This window comes from Chrysemys picta, chromosome 13 (assembly GCF_011386835.1).
Source record: "Chrysemys picta bellii isolate R12L10 chromosome 13, ASM1138683v2, whole genome shotgun sequence".
NCBI lineage: Eukaryota > Metazoa > Chordata > Testudines > Emydidae > Chrysemys > Chrysemys picta.
In genome coordinates this window covers 41,153,660-41,174,390 of record NC_088803.1, presented here as the reverse complement: position 1 = coordinate 41,174,390, position 20,731 = coordinate 41,153,660, and the positions used below count along the sequence as shown (strand labels likewise).

General features: G+C 39.5%; 1 protein-coding gene across 2 annotated transcripts in view; it reads right to left on the bottom strand.

The window, feature by feature from the left end:
* Nucleotides 1-8,545, bottom strand: part of TSHZ2 (teashirt zinc finger homeobox 2) — a 276,249-nt gene extending 267,704 nt beyond the window's left edge. Inside the window, exon 1 of one of the 2 annotated variants that reach the window (XM_005284183.4) lies at nucleotides 7,898-8,545. In XM_005284183.4, the coding sequence (XP_005284240.2) occupies nucleotides 7,898-7,937 (40 nt within the window). In that variant the 5' untranslated portion in view covers nucleotides 7,938-8,545. The remainder of the gene's footprint in view (nucleotides 1-7,897) is intronic. The other variant, XM_065566018.1, reaches the window with a different exon arrangement.
* Nucleotides 8,546-20,731: the final 12,186 nt, after the last annotated feature.

The following is a 20,731-nucleotide window of genomic DNA, read 5'->3' as shown; positions in this document are numbered from 1 at the left end:
AAACCTTATTGCTCCTCATATTTGCAAGTGGGGATGTATATTAAAAATTGTCTGTTCTTTCCAGTACAGTGCTTCTACCTGTAAAATGTTTTTGGTCTAATTTGATCTAATTTCAAGAGTTAGTTGAGATAGGTTTTTTGTTTTGTGTTTTCTCCATATGTTCAGCAGATTTGCTTTTTCTAAAAGCTTCGCTTACCATAGTCCCTTTTGCATCATGAGTAAATTTAATGAGATACAGTATCATTAGATAACAGTTCACGCCGAACGAGGGGAAAATATAGAGAAAAGAATGAGATAGAGATATAATAGATACAATGAACAGAGATGAAAGAAAGAAGACAGCATCTCATTTACATGAATACAATAAAAATACAGCATGAATGTTGCAAGTTTTACCTAAGATTTTTATTTGAAGTAAAGTTGAGTTCTATTGTGTCCTTATGTCTAAAGAGAACAGCTATTGGCTATTAACTTTTTGGATGTAATTGCCACTAGCAGCAATCTCCATAAAACTACAATGGAAAACCATGGCTCAAGAACAGATTGTCTGATCCTTCAGACTAGGGCTAAAATCTGCTTTTGGTTACACCAGTGTAAGTCCAGAGTAACTAAGTCACCCGTTTACATGGTGAGCTGGTGCGCAGCAAGCCAGGATATAAATCTACAGTGCAACAGTTTGCCGAACACTAATTTGCTGTGTAGACATGGCCTAGCTTTAGTAAAGTAACTCTACTCCATCTCTATTCCTATATACATACAGAGACAGTTCAAAGTAGGAGTCAGTTAGAAGCAATATTGCCAACAACACAACTTTTCAAAAATCATAAATCAGGCCTTCAAAATACACTAGACTGGCTTAAAAAGCACGAGATTTTAAAAATAATAAATTTGAGTGGTTTCTTTCTTCCTTTTGGTATTGGAGCCTTTTGATTTCATGTTTTTAAGCTTATCTCCACAACCATTAAAGCTAAAAAAAATTTTCTTTTGAAATAAACGCTGAGATGCTCATGTAATCACCTGAATCCAGAAGCTGAGGATTAAAGAAAATACCATATGAGACTACTATACTGTAGAAGTTGACCACTATGATTAAAATAAATTGGCTTGAATGGTTTAAAAATGCCACAACTCTTGCAATTACACACTCACATCGGTAAGAATTTTGCATCCACATTTCAGCTAAATGCCTGTCTCTCTTTTTTCTGTGTGTGGGTGTGTGCGCGCGCGCCTGGGTGCCTGCCTGTCATACATGTATGCATATGTACGTCTTCCAAGAGGATCTATTTCCTATAAACATAGCATGGTTCCATTTTGCTGTGGAATTTTACCACTAACTATGATCATTGCATACCTCACATTAAAAACAACCTAGAGTCTGTTCCTGTCATTTTGTAGCTATTGTTGTGACTTATTTTTTTCCTAGTTCATGAGTTGGGGGTGTGGGGGATGGAGGGAAGAATAATAATTTCTTCTTGCGAAACAAAGAACCTCTTCATTTGTCTAAATTAAACATTTAATGAAGCACTAAGATTCTAAGACCAGTTTTCCAACTTCTTTTCTTTCCTCCTGAAAAATCTCGCAAGGCAACGGAAAAAAAAAAATCAGCAATAGTTAAAAATGGGATGTGTAAATCTAATGGTGTGCTTTTATGATGCATTTCCCCTTGAAATCTTGAAAATACACTGCTCCCCGTCTGTTCTTGGAAACCAAGGTATTTCTGAGTTGCAAAAGACGTTATTATAATGTGGTCAGAAATGACAAGGAGCCAAGATCCAATAGCCTCAAGTCAGGGTCACCTTAATGAGAAAGAACTGATGTTAAATGTCTAAACTTAAATGGAACTTTTAGGGCCCTGATTTTCAAAACATTTTACATACTATTTCTTTGAGTCTGTCTGCTGGAATTGAGACAGTAGATTGCAACATTATAAAAGGCTGTTTAAAGGCCCAATCAGCTCCTGGTACCAGAAAAATAATATTCAATAATAAATGCAAAACAATCAAAAAATGTTTAAAGAGTAAGGTAGCAACATAAATAAAATGCAGTGATTATACCAACTTTAGAAAACAAGAATGTAGAACTATCAGTACATAAATGTATAATCTGAACTTTCCCTAGATTCCAAGGGTAAATTCTACTTAAAGGCTATTGGCAGAATATGGCCCATAATTTGGACACCAACCCACTCTTTTTTAACTATGTTGTTTTATTTTGCAGCTAAACAGCCCAATTTTACAGTCTATATACAGGCAGAACTCCCAGTGAAGCAAAATCACTAGTGAGTACTGCAGGACTGGGCCCTCAGTCATGCAAATTATTGTAATTAAACAGGTAATGAAAAATCACTGCTGTTGCACGAATGAAATGTAAGGCTTCAACTGTGAGAGTAATGTGTTTCCAATTGACTCCAATATCTGATTCTGAGACAGATGAAAATGTCTCTCTGCTTCTGTGAGCACACTCTGGAGGTAAAACTTTACAAACATCTTTAATTTTGGAAAGAGCAAGGGGAAAACAAAGGGCTATTTTAATAAAAAAAGGCTGGTGGGTTCCTTTTTCTAAAGGAGTTTGGTTGAACGTGGCACTCGCGTGTCTCAATATCTGCAGTACAATCTGATAGATATTAAATAGAGAGTATTTATTTGCATCATTTTACTTTGGCTCTACTAATAATACATCATCCATTAGAACAACCAGGCCTCATTCTGCCACTCCCCCCTGCTCCCAACTAGCCAACATGATTTTTTTTTTTTTTTTACATTTGAGCTCTTACGGTCTGTACAATAGCTTAACACAATAGGTGTTTAGCATCTGGTTCCAACTGTAATTGATAGAGTATGGTTCCATTCCCTTTGCTGCTGCTGCTAAGTTGGGAGCTGCAGCCACAGCAACTGACAGCATTGAGGGGTAGGGTGTGGGGGGCAGGGAGGGGAGGAGTCTGGATTGCTCTTTGGAGTGTTGTGCTCTTTGGATGTGAAGTAAAGCAAGGGCGGAAAGAATCACAGCAACTCTATGGTGGTGAGTTGGCACCCCAGGGACTTGGTCTATGGAAGCGGTTATTTGAGATTGGTGCTGCTAATGGGAAACTGAGTCAGAAGGGAAAAGCAATGGGAGGAAGTGGCAAAATCCTGCTACTTTTAATTATATGGCCTTGAGATTACAGGGCATGGAAGAGCAGAACCAGTTAGGCAAAATAATTTAAAATATTTTTTAAAAAATATTTTAAAAGCATAGATCCCAATTACTGATGGAATTGTCTTTCAGATTACAATGGCAGTGTCTGAATTCCTTGTCAGTTCTAATCTTTCTCTGGGGGCCAATTGTGTCCTGATATGGCAGATTAAAAATGAAATCAATGAACAACTGAAACAAATGAACTTTTGAGTCAGACTCATAGACTCATGGACTTTAAGGCCAGAAGGGATCATCGTGATCATCTAGCACATTGCAGGCCAAAGAACCTCGCTCACCAACTCCTGTCCCATTCAGTCCTGGGTTTTAACATGGAGTGTGGGGATGTGGGGGAAGGAATCACTTAGCAGCTCAATTCCAGAACAGAGGCGGCTAATTTGGTGGACGGGTAGCTGAGGAAATACCTATTCTGGAAATCATTTAATTAATCAGAACGGTGAAGCCTCCTCTTGTTTGTGAACACCTTTGCTTTTTTGTCATCTGTCAGTGTCATAATGTGCAGAGTAACTGAAGGTTCCTTCCGAGGCATGAGATATTTAGAGGTTTTTGATGTGCACTTGCTTTTCTGGAGGATGTTAAAACAAAGCGACTCTGCCATTCCCACAGTTCCATTCAGTCCCATTTGCTTGGAACCTGCTTCTATTAGCTGCTTAATAAAGGATAAATGTAACATTAAAAATAAAACAACCCTGCTGGCTTACATGTACATATTTCTCGAGAATCAGATCTAACATATTATCTAGTTTAACCCACTGAAGAGTGCAGGGTTTCCCCTGCTGAATACATTTCTATTTAAATAACCTGTACTATTAAGGTGCAAATTGCAACTTTTAAGTAATGATTGCTAACAGTCTTGTGTTTATTGCCACACAAGGACTTTCACGAAAACAAAATCTGCATTATGCATCTCCAGCTTCGATAAACAAAATAAATGTGTCTGGGAGCTGTTTCTGCTGTACTTTTCAGGAGCTTTGGTTCTCAGATAGCCTATCAAAGCCAACAGAAAGAGAATGAAAGAAACAATGACAAAATTTGAGCACAAAAAGATGGTAAGTCCAAATTCTTCTTCACTATCACTAAGCAGCGAACTAGAAATTCACGATCACAAAATAAAATATGCACATTTAAAGAAGCTGCAGGGGGAAAGCAGAGTATAATCCAGTGAAATTGTGTTTGAAAGCTATTTCATATCCATAGGAATAAAAATAGCATCAAAATGGCAGTTCTAGTTTGCTCCCATACCCTTCTGTTGTCTACTGTCATTGGTGCAGAATCACTACCTAGGTTCTGCCCCAGAGGTGGCTGCATTTCAGTGATGGGTGAAGTACATTCAAGGCCTGATTCTTCTCTTACTCATGAGAGTTCTACACAATTGCAACTCCATTCACGTCAGTAGAGTTATTCATGATTTACACTGGTCTGAGAGGAGAATTGGGCCCATTATCTGTAAAGCCTTTTGGGATCTACTGGGATAAAAAGTACAATACAAACATAATATATAATTGTAAATAAAAATATGACATAATATTGGGTACTGGTATAAAGAAATTTAAACATCTGCTTTAAGAGAGATCGAAATCATAGTGAAAAAGAATGATGCTAAGAGTCAGCTATAGAAAGATCATAGTTCCTTTGTTGATGTGAAAAAAAGTATTTTTAAAACCATAAATTGAGACCAAAAAGACCTAATAATCAAACATAAATAGTGTCCCATTTATCTAATTACAATAACTTGTTTCATTACACCACTGTAATATATTTCTTAGGAACACAGGGCTCAAAATTAATAATAGAAAAGGACAAAATTGCCATGTATATTTCTCTAGATAGATTTTCATCTAGCAGCAGGACTTCACTTCTGATTCACTTGCTTGTTCTCTCTAACCTTTACATTATTCATTAATCAAACTAGAAACCTGCTTTCAAAGTCAGTGCATGGTAGTAATTATTTACAGTTGTGCATAGTATTTAATTTTAAGCAATGACAAAAGCAGACATGTCCAGAATCATAAGGCTTATCATTTTTCTTCCCTGGGAGGTTAACTACCTAAAGAAGCTAGAAGTTGCAAACTTTTCTTCAACATCTCTACCACCACCAAGACAAAATAAGTGCAGCCAATGCCCTTGAACTTGTGGAAGGTACAAAAACTAAAATGTGAAAATTAAAAAATATACATTTTTTAAATCCTTCAAATCAGAGACGTAAAAAAGGAACGTTGGCATCTGCCTTGATAAGCGATTCGTTTTCTGTTGCACATCCTGTCTAGTGTCACTTTGTTTGTTTTACCAGACGAAACAGAACCTCAATACTAGTCATAAAAATGAAAGTTAGTTTTGAGAACTATATACAACAGGCAAGTGTGCTCTTCGAAATCACACACACACACGTTCAAAGCAGGAGAACTATTGTAAGTATAAAAACCTGCCATGTTGGGTGCAACTGGATTATCGTTAAATGTCCAGTATTTTGCACATCTGAAACAACATTGATCTGAGGACAAATATAATCAAAGAAGTGCAACTCTGAGAACCAGTGCACTTTTTATAATAAGATTACTGAATGAGACATGCCCTAGTTATTATGGTAATTAAAATTACTGCCTATTATTAAGAGCCTTTACAAGTATAATAATAAACAAAATAATAATAATAGTAATGAAGTTATTTTCAGGGCAACAGCATATCTTGCTGGGTCTCCAACAGGGAAATCTTGGTAGATGACAACATGGACATTATCTATAATGATTTACTTACTCTAAAGCGTCTGTTTCCATAAACCAACAAAGCTACCTCTCCCCCAACATGCTTGTACTGTACACATACTCTGACCTGAAATTCTACTTTGAACACAAAATGAAATGAAGACTCACAACACTAACAAAAGAAAAAGGAAACAATTCTAACATTGAGATCATCAGCGGATGTGTGTATGTGGAGGGGGGGGGGTGATGGGAGGAAGCTATCCTACAAGTTGAAAATGTTAATGCCTCATCCAGTGCTAGACGCTTTCTTTGTGAATAAAAACAATAATAATGAATGGGCACAGAGCTCTTTTTAATAGATATGTTCCTGTATTAACTACCTTTTTGTAGTTAAAGGGGATCTCTCCTTGTCAAGTAAATATACTGACCTTCTGCTTAGGTGCATGGGTATGCCCCAGAAGACTTTGTCTACATACTAGTGTCCTAAATTGGTGTAAATAAAGCAGAAGGTAAGATCTGTGATGAGTTTATATAAGTTTCCTATGTCCCAGGACTCCAAAATTAACATTTACCTTTAAATAAGCACCAAATGCTACTTTTCAAAGTTTATTCAAGTGTGTCACTAAACTTGCCCATACATTTTGTCTTTAGATATAATAATCTACTAAGTCTAGGGGTATTCAAAGTGTGGGTGTGTGGAGGGGAGAATTAGCTGACGATCCCTAACTCATAAACAAAACAAAACTTAGCTTTCCTTTAAAGCACTAATCCAGCTAAAGACGGGACATACACACACAGAAACATTAAAAATCAAACAAGATAATAATTGTGCATTTCTGGCTAAGAGAATCTAGAGGGCAAGACTTACGTCACTGGCACTTGGGTTACCATGGTGAGTGATTTATTGATATGTATCAAGAATGAATAGATCAAAGGCAGCAAGATGACAGGTGATCAATCAAATATCAAATCAAAGCTGGCAATCAACTGGAAAGCTGATTTTTCAGTGGGTGGGTCTGGCAGAAGAAAAATGAACTTCCATATTGCACTTCCCAGAAACAAAGCCCCAGAACACAATTTAAATAATATAAAGCAATTAAGCAGCCTAAAAGAAAACTCTTTGAAGAGATTTACTGTACAGGCCCATTGGTCTGTTTCTTTTTCCTGGCTTGAAAAATTAAAAAAACAACACAAATCTCTCCACAAATAAAAAAAAAAAAAACCACTTCCAAAGTTGCAAACTATTTTCCTCTTTACAAAATATTTGCAAACCCCACTTGGCATTTGCGAATGTGTAACCCCGGGGGCAACACAAAAGAGGAATTTGATTTGAAAATGTGGATTGTCTTCTAACAGTCAGAATGTTTAATTTTATTTCCTGTTGCAGTTTTCACCACCGATGATCAAAGGCTGAACTTCACCACCGGGTTCATCAACAGAGACAGTCCCTGTACTATTTCAGGCGCGCGCGCACACACACACATACACACACACGTCCAGAATTGCACCAGAAACAGGGCGAAAGACAATATTTTAAAAATACCGAACGTGCATTTAAAAACAAAACTACCATCCAAAAAAAAAAAAAAAGGCGAATAAGGAAGCAATGCAAGAACCATCAAAGGAGGGGGCGAGTGGGGAGGAGGGAGAAGGGAAATCGAGTGGAAGAAAGTTGGGGTGGGGGGAAGTTTAACAAGGAAAGGATTACAGCTAAAGAACACGAGTTGGAGTGGAGAAGAGAGAAAAAGAAGAGGGTTCACTAGACACAGGCGGGTGGAGGGGAACATCACACGGATCGTCAATTTCAGAGTAAAGATCTTCCTGGCAATAAGGAAAGAAACTGATTCAATATTGTTAGAGTTACGGGGGCGGGGGAGGGAGGGGGGCAGATCCGGCTCAGAAAATCACGGGTGACCCTAAATGATAGTAATAAAAAAGAGGAGGTTAGGATTCAAAGAAGTGAAGAGACACAGAGGCTGTGTAAGTGGATGGCTTCTCCTTACCTGCAGCCCGCTTGGGTGCCTGCTGTTTCCTCCTTGGCATCGCTCTACTTTCTCCAATCTCACTTCTGCCCCCAGATCCAAGAACCCTGGGAAGCTCGTGTGACTTGTTTCTCTAGCTTTCTCTGGCTCTCTCTCAGCTGGTTCCCCCAACACCCCCTCCAGCCAAGCCTCCCCCCCCTTCTTTGCACTTAACTGATAGGAACCCGTTTGGTTTTTATTTTATTTTACAGAGATCTAGGTTATTATTTAACTGTTGCAACACTTGCTTTGCTTTGAGTCAAACATCCAAGATCAGGAGCAAATGACAGGAACCCACAGTGCCAGAAAATAGTAATAAATAAATAACAAAATAGACATGTATATATTAAAAAGGCAGCTCTGGAAAGATTGTGGGGCTTGCTGCTTCCTCCCTTTCCTCTCCTTTCCTCCTCCTGGTAGATCTGTATGGCGGATTGGTGCGTGTGTGTGTGTGCGTGTGTGTGTGTGCAGAAAGCTGCAGGTTTGTTGCTGTCAGATGCCAGGCTGTGAGTGATATGGAAGAGGACAGAGAGGCTTTGGATGGAAGGAAATCTGGTATTCACACACATACACACACACACACACACATACACAGGCAGGGCGAGGCGATGCCAGCAAACATCGATCCACTGAGCAAACTGAACATTAACAAACTCCTCCTCCGCGACCTGATGACAGGATGAAATTTACTCCAAGCAGACAGAAGGCAGTCAGTTTATTAAAGAGACAGGGCTTGCTGATCCCAAGCAAAAAAGAAACGTATGCACAGAGACACCGACAAACCCAGCCCCTGGAGCTCCTGAGTGCCAGTCAGCCTACCTGTACCCACCTCCCCTAAAGTTTTCCAGTCTTGTTCATGCCCAAGTAAGTTTCTGATCAGTGAAGTTTCTGACCCCGGCTCGTTTCTGATCAGGGCACTTTCAGAGGCGCCCTGCTTTTCTGTAGTCTTGTATTAAACCTCTCGCTTTGATTATTTGGAAATCCTGTCATTTCCTCTAGATTTTCTCCCCCCCCCCTTTTAGGAAGGAGGATACATGATAAAGTTCTCTCTTTAGTCTCACTTTTGAAACTAGGTTGCTGACAAGTTCCCACTGATGACTGACTTGCTAAAGTGGTAGGTGCAAGCTACAGCTGTACACAAACTCTGTGAAGCTTTGTTCCTTTTCTCTGCCCCCAGCCCACCCTCTCCCTCTGGAAAGTCTTTTGTGTGAAGAAAGCTGTGTAAAAAGCAAACTGTGTCACACATTGGTATATTGGCAAGTATATTAATGGGGAACTCCTGGCATTAGAAGAACCAGCCTGGGACCTTTAGAAGAGGTGACATTTAGCTACACTGGGGAAATGATATAAGAATAAAGTATTAAACAAAATATTATGCAGCATTTTCCAGCATCCTGCACCTTTATGTAGTCGTTTACACCAGTGGTTCTCAACCAAGGGTACACGTACCACTGGGGGTACACACAGGTCTTCCAGGGGGTACATCAACTCATCTAGATATATGCCTAGTTTTACAACAGGCTACATAAAAAGCACTAGCAAAGTCAGCACAAACTAAAATTCCATAAAGATAAAATAAGTAAGCAATGCCAGTAATAATGTGCTGTGACACTTTTATATTTTTATGTCTGATTTTGTAAGCAGCTAGTTTTTAAGTGAGGTGAAACTTGGGGTACGCAAGACAAATCAGAATCCTGAAAGGGGTACAGAAGTCTAGAAAGGTCGAAAAACACTGGTTTACACTAGTGTAAAGTGTGTGTGTAAAACTCCATCCAGATCAGTGTGGTAGTGGGGGGTGTACCAAATCAGAATATTAGGTGGGTGTGCTCCCAGAACACAAGAATGGGTGTAAATGCCTACACAAGATACAAGGCAGTGAAGAATTAAGGCTTTTAATAAGTGTTATATTCTTACATTAGTTTCCAATGACTCTTTTAAAGCTAACAAGCGCAATAGTAACAATAATAATTAGAGACGGGTCCAGGACTCATTGTTCAGATTCAGATATAAACTTTCCAAAAGTCCAGGAGTGGTCCAGGGTTTTGTTTAGAGTTCATTTCTAATAATAATAATTAATAAAAATAATGAGTACGTACCAAGAAAAACAGTGATCCTAAAAACAGAGTTGGCCCAGCACTATTCTAATTCACTCTCTTTATTCTGGGTTTGTGGATCCTGTAATCTGTCCCCACCCAACATTCCCTCCCTTCCCCCCCCCCCCCCCCCCCCCATCCTCACAATTTGGGTGTAAATCACAGCCTGCTCTTGTTAGACAACTTCCAAACCATGGTCAGGGTGGGGACAGAAGGGCACTGAAGAATTTCAAACAATGAATCTGATACATGAAAGCATGTCTGGTTTATTCGTTTCACAGTCTCTCTTTTATAATAGCCGCTGTTAACACCATGCAGTCTTTTAAAATGGTTTGGGACACAGAGAATAGATTCTTATTCTTTTAACAGTAATTCTTATAAGTGGATTTCACTGTAGTTTAATACCTATATTTTATCATGGGGCATATCAATAATAGGGGTTTTGTTTGTTTGTATTTTCGCCTTGATTTCTATATGCTCCAGCGTGAGTCATTAATATCCCACAAAAACTAATCTCTTACTTTAGGATCCTTTAAGCTGCATTACCATTGGTTGCTCAATGATAACTCGTATTCAGTGGACACTGGAAATGCCAGCCCTGCTGTTCAGGAAGGTAATGAGTTTCCTAAAGGAAAGCCCCGAAACGACCTTTGTATTTAGTGACCAAATATGATTTTATGTCTATGAAAATGTCCCCTTAATTTAATTTGCCACCGTCCCCCTTAATGCTCTGGAAATCTTTTTATCAGCAGTTTAAAATATTCATGTTACAAATAAATGCCTAGTTTAAACAATGAAAAAACTCAGAGCTACTGCAATGTGCTAATTTTTCCGCTTCCCTATAGCACAACTCTTTCATAACTGAAATGGTAGGAAAGCAGCACTCATGACCCGTGGCCAGTCAGTCAAAATATTACTTAACTCTAAGATAATGGGCCTGATTCTCCCGGCGGCCTTACATCTCGCCTAGCCACTTACATCTGTGCTCAGCCAGTGTACTATGCTGCCATGTGTGAGAATGACTTGGTCGAGTCTGCATTCACTTTGCACCAGTGTAAACGCAGGATGTAAGATGCTGGAGAATCCAACATGCAGCCATATTTTTATTTTCCCTTGAAGACGGGTCTCACATTATATTACTCATAGGATGAAGCATTGAAAGTTATTCTACTGGTTCAAGCAGTGGAATATGACTCAGGGAACCAGGATTCTGTTTTCACCATTCACACTGGCTGAATTTGTGCCCTTGAGCACTTAAAGTTTTGTGCCTCAGTTCCACATCTGAGGAGTTCTTATCACCCCTTTCTAGCCCCATCTTCTCCTGGTCATGCATCTGAGATGAAAGACATTATGTATCTGATCAGAGTATTTTGCTTACTTCTCCTGTGTCTCTTTAAAGGAATATTGTATTAAAAGCTTTTTAACAGCAAGTCACTATTTACTGCCTATTTTGTCATTTCTTTACATTTTGATAAGCAATATTTTGGGGAAGAATCCACTCTGTTTTGAATTTCTCTCTCACCCAGAGTCCACTGCTTATGTAGTACTTTAAAAGGCACAAACACGAGGTTTAACTAAAGCAATGATTTGGTGTAGTCTTGGATCAGCAAGTAGAGGCTATTGTTCTCCACAGGCAATGGCTTACATCCAAGTGCTACAAACTGGGTATGGTATTTGCATCTGCAGTGACTTTTTAGGTCACAAGATGTAAGATGAGAAAGTCACTGTTTTAAATGGTTACTCCCTAGGGAAAGGGAAATTGAGAAGATGGACTTCTGAGCACAGCACTAGTGAGATGGCACCTTATCCTCAGTGATAAATGGGAGCATTAACAAGGCTTGGTTGAGAGGAAACCTACAGATTTATGGCTTCCTGTCTCCACCAGCAGATGTCATTATGGCTGATAGAACAGAATGCCTTTCAAGAGGGAACTAGGATGGGATTATGAAGAAGAGGGAAAAAGCAAGCAAAATCTGGTGTCCATTTTTATACACTGGCCAGAATCCGTTTATAATTTTGAATAGACCTGACACTGCGTAGCATCTGTGGACTCACTCCTTCTGTTGTTTATAACGAAGTTGGAGAAGGTCATTTAGCATCTCTCTCAACACAGAAAGAAACCATAATATTTGCTGAAAGCATTTTTGCACACTTAGCAATGAAAGTTAGGAGAATAAAATGAACAGATAGCACCGGATGCTATCTTGGCTTATCTGATGGAATAGTTTTAATGGGTGTTTAATGTTTACCTTGGAAATGTGGCAATTGATTCTGAAGCACTATTGAATTATATCTATTTTTATTACGTTACAGAATAATATTTCTCTTTCCTGTACAGGCAAGATGTTATGACCAGTTATGGCAGTAGCAGTTATGCATGCTCAAAGAAAAATAATCCAATTTCATGCTTCAGGGCATAATGTGAATCCCTAAAGGGGTCAGGAAGATTTTTTCTTTCCTAATTTATGGCGATATACTGGATGCATTATTGGAGGTTTTCCCCTTCTTTTGTTGGATACGGATTTGACAGATTTGACAGTAGTCCGATCAGGGATGGCAAATTCTACGTTCCTAAGATGTCCTTCTGTTGTAATGAGATTTTGGCCTGATTTCTCAAAAGAATGCACACAACTGCATAACTCATTTATGCATAGTAGTGGTAATTGTGCGTGGCAATGACCAGTTCCAGGTCTACATGGTCATTTTCAGATGCAAATTAAAAGCCACACTGTGGCACCCTTGCTCACCTCAGATACTAGCTTATATCATATGTAGTCACACTGATGTCAGTGGGAATATTTAATATGTAGCACCCTACTCTTTGTGAGTAAGGGTATCACAATCGGGTCCTATTACAGTGCTGGGTGCAATGGTGGTAACTACATATACATTTTTCCAGTCTGGAAGGCTTTTATACACACTTACATAACACATCCTGACTGGCCGTCACTCAGTTCCTGAGGGCCCATGTAGGACTGACTCCTGGCAGACGGACACAGGTGGAGTGACTGTGACTCCATGGACACCACACAATGAGGGGAGCATTTCAGTTGGACTCCGAGAAATGTCACTAGAGCTTTGCTTACATGCATCCCAGGGTCCAGAAGACACATTTAAGGGAAGCAGATGGACAGCTGCCTCTATTCCTACCCTAGGCTGGAATAGCAGCCTTGGTGGTAAATTCCATTCCCTTCCTTCCAGGCAGTTGCCTGCACAAAGCTCAATTGCACCAGCATTGTGTGGAGACAGGCGACTTTCACTCTATGGGATGAAATCCTGATACTGCTAATAATTTATGCCTATTGTAACAGCAGGCAGCATTTCCAAAGCCCTTTGCCACCTAATCTTTACCTGAAGGATTCACCCTTTGGTGGCAAAGAAGTCATTTCAGTTTGAACTTTAATCTAACTGCAAAAGGAATCTTTTTCATGTCCAAGTAATGAGAATTTAAAACAGTGATTAGCACAGCTCTAGCTGCAGCTACCTCCTTCAGCCCTTGCATCTGTGGTTTATCTTTCATTACAATATCATCAGCTAAAGTATCACTCAGGACTATACATAAGGGTCACCATGTATTTTTTTACTATCACAACCCTTTTACTGCATTTATAATTCCACCTCAAAAATGTACTCCAAGCTGAAACTTGACTTGGAAGAACTCAGTTTAGGGGTAAGATTTTTCTTGTTTTAAATTGCACAAATATCTTTTAAAAACATACGTCAGAAATAGAGAGACAAGGTGGGTAAGTTAATATCTGTTACTGGCCCAACAAGCTTTCAAGCTTACACAGAGTTCTTCTTCAGGATCTACGTGAGCTTGAAAGTTTGTCTGTCTTCTGTTGGACAGAAGTTGGTCCAATAAAAGATATTTCCTCACCCATCTTATCTCTCCAATGTCCTGGGACCAACACAGCTACAACAACACTGCAAACAACTTCTGAAATAAGCATTGCCACATTTTAACATCCCTCAATCATATTGACATATCCTGTATTAATTGGTCTGATCTCTTTTTTCTATGTCTGAAGTAGAGCCTGCTCTAAAACCACCCAATGTTCTGATTCAGTGAATTTTGGATCAAGCCCTTATACTGCATGCTCATTAGGGTAAAGATGTCATCTCATTTGTCAGCAAAATGCCAAGAACATTGTTGATATCTTCTAAATAATAACAATTAATTAAAACTGTCTGCTAAATGGTTCCCCTCCCACTTAAATATGTTTTGCTGAAAACAATTATTTTTTAATTTTCATCAAAAAACTGAAAACTGTATTTTTGGGGGAGGTTTTGACAAAAACAAAACAAACAAACAAAACTGAAAAAGTGTATGTCCATGCTCACAGGACCTCTGAGACACATGTTCCCCTGGACCAGTCTGAGGTCCACAGGCTGTGAGTACCTTGAGCCAGACTGATTTCTGGTGCAACTCCATCGATGTGACTAGAGTTACACCAGGGATGAGTCTGGCCTTTTGTTCCTAAAAGTCATATTTAGTGAGAGAATCCTGTGTCCATAAGCTGTCCACAGTCCTGCTTGTGAGCCTGTCCGTAACCAGAGGAGTGAGGTTGCATCTCCTCAGAAAGGCAACAAAGGAGAAAAGAAGAAGCAGTTTTCCCACAGAGAGCATGACACTTACAGAGGCCAAACAGCTGGATGCACTGAATAGCCAGGTGGGAGCAGAAGATGTGAGGCCACTCACAAGGACCAGTAATTGTGTTACTAGGGCCTCTTTGCTAACGTATTTCTCTCATTCGATCAAAGATTGAAAGGGCCATCCAAAAAAGAGAAAGCCAATAAACTAGGAAAATATATTACGGAGTTGATGAAACCAGATAAACATCTGCAGGAGACTTTGAACTGGGTGGAATAAATGTCACCCAGCTGCTAGTCCTGAATATAGTGCAGAGCTAAGGTATAGATTTTCAGGGCAGAAATTACTTATAAAAATAGCTCTAACACTGCTGATGTGGAGAAGTAAGCAAATCCTCCTAGCTATCTGAGTAATTTAATTATAAAGCACAGAATCACCATGGTATTGGGACATATACTATCCATTACAGCATAAATGAATTGTTCTTGTGCAGAGTAAGCCTCTTCTTTCTTTTATTGCTATTATTATTTATTATTACTATTATTTATAGTTAGAGTAGAGAATTATACTGGCTATTGGAATTATTTATATGTGAGAGGTTTTTGGCTAAAATTATGTTGTTACTCTCTAATGCATTTAATATCCTATGATAATGGTTGTGAGAAAGGTGAGCTGCTAAATACTCTAAGAATCTGAAATTCTCAACTTTGCCACACCATGTCACCCACTGAGCCATGGGATTTTTTGTTTTTTGATATGTCAAGAAAAGATATATGGACAAGTACAGTTTACACATACAAAGCACATTAGGTAAGTAAACAACACAGAGAAACCTTAACTGAAATACTAATGCCCTCAAAAGGAACAAAACATTTAATGTGATTTTAATTGAAATGTAACTTTTTTGAAAATCTATTGTTGTAGCAAGAGACAAAGTCTGTTTTAAATAAGGAAACAGCAATAATCTCTTTTGAGACATTCTTCTCTAGTGAGAAGCTTCAGGGACATTTGGGGGAAGAGGTGGAGTGGACAAGGGCCACTTTCTTTGAAGGAAATGTTTTCATTCTATGGCAGAACAAACCTTTGGCAAAATTCTGCCCCTGGATAACCCCACTGAATTCAATAGAAACAACTGCACTTCTAGAGCTGTTTTCAGAGGTTCACAGATTAAGAGGCCAGAAGAGATGATTGTGATCATCTAGTCTGACTTCCTCTATAATGCAGGCCACTGGACTTCCCTGAATTAATTCTTGTTTTCATCCAAATATCTCATATCCAAGTAAATTAAACCTTGCAATACTGCTGTGATGGAATTTTATAAATTTTATAAAAGGGCAAACTCAAGTACAGTTGGCCAAAAGATTGCTGACTGGCAATTAACAAGCAGCAGAGCATGAATACAAATCCTGACTCCCAGTTCTCTGACTCAATCACTATCCATTTTACTTCCCACAGAAAAGCCAGGATCAAATCTCCATTACAAATGGACACCTGACAAGTAGTACCTTAGGCCCAGATCTTCAGAGGTAGGCTTCCAACGTCCACTGATTTCAATAGAAGTTAGGAGCCTAAATACCTTTGACAATCTGGGCCTACGTGTGCATGGGTAGTCCAAGTGGCCTTTAACTCCAAGCAATCATGAATGTCAGATCCTCTACTGGTGTAAATTTTTGTAGCTCTATGGGCTTCAATGATGATACACTGATTTATACCTGCTGCGGATATGACCCTCAGTAATGTCCACTTCCCAAAGAAATTACCCAAAATGACTGAACCAGTTCTTGTATCCTCATTGTTCTGAAGCACGACGGGTGGCTACCAAGCCCTAGAGGATGGAGAAAGAAGAGAGGCAGAGTTGAACAATGAAGATAAAATGTGTTATTTCCTAATAGTCTACAGTGGAGGACAAGGGTGCCATAGCTTCCATTTCTTTGTTTATGAGAACATCCTTCCAGTGATCTATGGCCTCACATCAGGTAGGAGTTCTATATAATGCTGCTCCCTACATCTATTCATGATTATGGTCATCATGTAGTAAGCTTTGGATAAGCAAATTTACAGTCCACTATAAAGCCTGTCTATAGGTAGTGTCAGTCAACACAATCTACTGCACAAGCTATGGGCTCTGACTAGCCCCCTGAACAGCCGCATTGAAGACAGTGACAATAATTGTATTTTTACAGTCCCACCCATCCAAGGATCTCAAAACACGTTTAAAGGGCTAATTAATTAAGCCCTACAACGCCTCACCCCACATATGAAGAACTATGGTCGCATTTCAGGATTCCTAACTGCAATGGATTGTCTCTCTAATGACTGCTCCTTCAACCATATCCCATGTAAATAAAATTTGGCCTATTTTCAATTCCCAACATGCCAGGGGTGTTTGCTACTGTCTCTCTCTCACAGCCATAAACAAACCAAATAGCTGCTAACAATGCTGGCAAATAACAGACATATCATGTGAAAGAGGGAGTGGCCTCTGACAGTGGCAAATGGAAACCTTTATAATGAAACCTTTATAATGAACACAAAAGGCAGAATTCCAGTGGCTTGAGGTATAAAGGCACTGCAGCAGTTATACAATACCTGCTGTTTGCGTAAGGCCTGAATCTGCTCTCACCTATGCCAATTTGGAATTCTATTGGTTTAAATGGAGTTACTCCTGATTTATACTAGTGTAAGTGTGATCAGAACCAATCCCATGAAATCTATAAGTTTCTTATGTCTGTCATTGCGGGGTTGTGAATCATAAATTTAATAATAATCTTGCATTTTTGGAGAACATTTCTGTAGGAAAGTGGTCATTAAGGGGTTAACTGGGTTCCTCAGAGTATTATGGGGTGGACCCTTACTTTCTATTTAGTTAGTGGAAGTTCCCTCCTCCCCCCATCTGTTATATAGTTGAATGAAGCAACATATTCCTAGCCTGCAGTCCTGTAAGACTGTTTCTGTGTGTTTCTGGTGCACTGAGCAGTCCCATTACAAAAATGGTGATGAGGAAAAACATAAGAGTGCCACCTTATGAGAAAATTGAGGCATTTTATGCAGAAAATAAAGATGGCAGCAATATATTGACAAATAGGGCCACTATTTCATCAACATGGAAATAAAAAAAAACATGTTGCAAACTTCATTAATTGATTCTTTGAATGACAATTCTCTGTATTATTTACATCTATCACGTTGACCCTCTACTAAAGTGCAGCTTCCTCTGGGGTGGAGTGCAGCAGCTATGTAACAGCACATCACAATAGCACATGACAGTTTAGAACAGGAAGTAAAGAATACCTTACCCAATAAAACAGACACAGACTGTCGTCATCCAAACAAGGCTTTGGGCCAAAACATTAGGGGTAATGCCCTTATGCCTGCAAAAAAAATTTGAGGGCATTTTTAATGGGCATGGGCAGTCAAGTCTTCTATGGGTATGTCTACACTGTAGTTAAACACATGCAGCTGGCCTGCGTCAGCTGACTTGGGCTCACATGACTCAGGCTGTGGGTTTGTAAAACTGCTGTGTACACATTTGGGCTTGAAGTCTGAGCACTGGAATCCCATAAAGGAAAGGGTCCCTGAGCCCAGGCTGCAACCCAAGCTTGAACGACCTGCAGCCCAAGCCCACGAGACATACCATGTAGACATACCCTACGTCTCTTCAAAAAGCAACAGCCATTTATGAGGGACTTGTCACTGCTGTATCTATCTCTCTCATGGCAAAGTTACTTCTACCATCACGTACAGGTTCAGAAATGTTTTAGAGGAAACAATGCAAGTGACATCTACTGAATCCTCAACACTCCAGATCCAACTGATCTCATCCTACTAAGCTGATCAGAACTGATGAGTGCACAGTTTGTGATTTTAGTTGTGCTAACCTACTCTAGGGTTAGTTTGGGAATATACTTTGCATGACATAATCCTTTATTGCTTTGTGCAGGTAGCAGAGCACCCTTCTTATAGGATAGATACTCCTGAGATTTGAGGGTACATCGTCCATATTTTTCAAAAAGTTTGATCAGCTCAATTAAAAAAAAATATCTCCCATAAAAAGCAAAAGACTTTTATGGGATCAGAGTATTCTAATTCTGCGAAACAATATTAAGAATGGAGACATTTTTGTGGAAAGTGATTGACACTTTTGTGGGCCTCCATCTACTTCTGCTTTTCATACAAACTGTATAGTAAATGCAGGTAAAAAAAATTACCTGTCAAAATATAGCTCTGTTTGGTTACCTCTGTCCATGGGACAATTTTAGCAACTTGTCAATCAACGGGCTGCTAAATAGCCTCTCCAAAGCACAATACACTATTTCAGACGACACGAGCGTGTCAATCATTTATTGAATCAAAGCCAAATTTGAAGCAGAGCAAAGCCCAGTTTGTCAATCACTGTTCGGTATTCTCTCCACTAACCACCTGACAGCTTTTAACTTTTCACTTTTATATTCTGTGCAGCTAGTTAAGATCCTTTCATTTTTAATTGGGCTCCTTTTATGATTGGTAGCTAAGCAACTAATATGTTGTTTTATATGGTAATAATGGGCCCAAAACTTGAGAGCTTTCTTGACCATTCCTGTTTGTGCTTGGGAAATTATTTTCCTTCAAGTTGCTAAATAGCAGATGTAGCAGAAACAGTTATTTAATTATGGGTTGTCCTGTTGTTTCTATCTATAAACACTTTTGGCACTGTTTAAAAATAAACACTGCATGCGCTGGCAAATATATACTGCGTGAATTTAATTCGTGATAGAGAGTCTTGGAATTTCACAGCTAATTACAGGGAAAATTGGGTGCAGAAATGATAGGGGCACCAAAAAAGTAGTTAAAAAAAACAGATGGAGCCAGATCAAAAACTCAGCTCTGACCACTCCTGAAAAGTTCTGGCCCAAACATTGCACATCTGTATCTATAATGCACTAAATCACAGGATCTGTGGATCAATGGCTATAAGGAAGCCCAGGGTTCAACAGAATTTCAACTCACAGATGCATTGGCATGAAAGGGTGGGGTCACAGCTGGAGAAGAGTGGGTCCTTGAGAACAGGACTTGGGTGGGAATGATAGGTGATTCTGGCTGCCTCTCATTTTTGAATGTAACATGCTGTTATGTTATGCATGCATTACAGGGCATGACTGAAGAGAGCACATGATGCTAAATTCAAACACAAAGATCAGGAGGGCAACACTCCCCGCAAGCTTAGCCCACCAGAGAATCACAATAGCAGAATTTCTAACCCCCTCATCTCCATTCTCTGACCCTAGTGGCATCAGTACTGGCAAACAAGCTAATGCTGCCCAGAACACCCTCAGAGACTTCTTCCTGTAGGCCCTTTCCTCCCACTCTAATGCTGTGTTTATCGGACAATAGTGTGTAAAAAGAAGCTGCCTCCTTTACAACCACCAGTCTGTTCCTTCTGTCTGAGCTAGACTGTGCCCTGGTTCAATGTGCCACATAGAGGAATAAGACTCCCATGCACCCTTGTGCAACTGCTCAGATCGTAGCTGAGTGATGTGAAGTACTCTACCTCCTCCCAGAGCTGGCTGGATGTATATGGAGGCTAGTATGCTATTCCCTTTTAAGACCTGCAACAACTTACTGCTCAGTCCTTTCCTCCCAGCAGAATAGGGGACCACCTGAAGAATTGTGCTTCAGGGCACAATGCCTTCCAATGCTTCTCATGGCAGCAGTGCATTTATGCATGACCCCTTTCTCAGGGGTGTCTCAAAAAGGTCCATTGAACCTTCATCCATTCATTGAGTCTAATGGCTCTGCATTGCAATCCATTGCCACAGAAGAGATCATGGCTGGATGTACGTGAACCTCTGATACTGAAGCTTGAAGCCAGTTATCACACTGTAGTCTGTATTGTAGACTCTAGATAATAGTCTACTAAAAGTGGAAAGGAAAAGAGCAGAAGAGGTCAGGAGCCTACTGGAAATAAAGAGATTCTGAAGAAACATGATTATTTCAATAGCAGCTTCATAAAGAAGAAACACCGTTTTACAAATCCACCTTTAAGGCAAAAGGGCCTCTAAATCAAAACCTTCCAGCTCTCAGTCTTATTCCAGATGGAATTCCTAATTCAAACTAAGTTTCCAAGATTAGAATAGGTTCTTGGGAGTCGAGTAA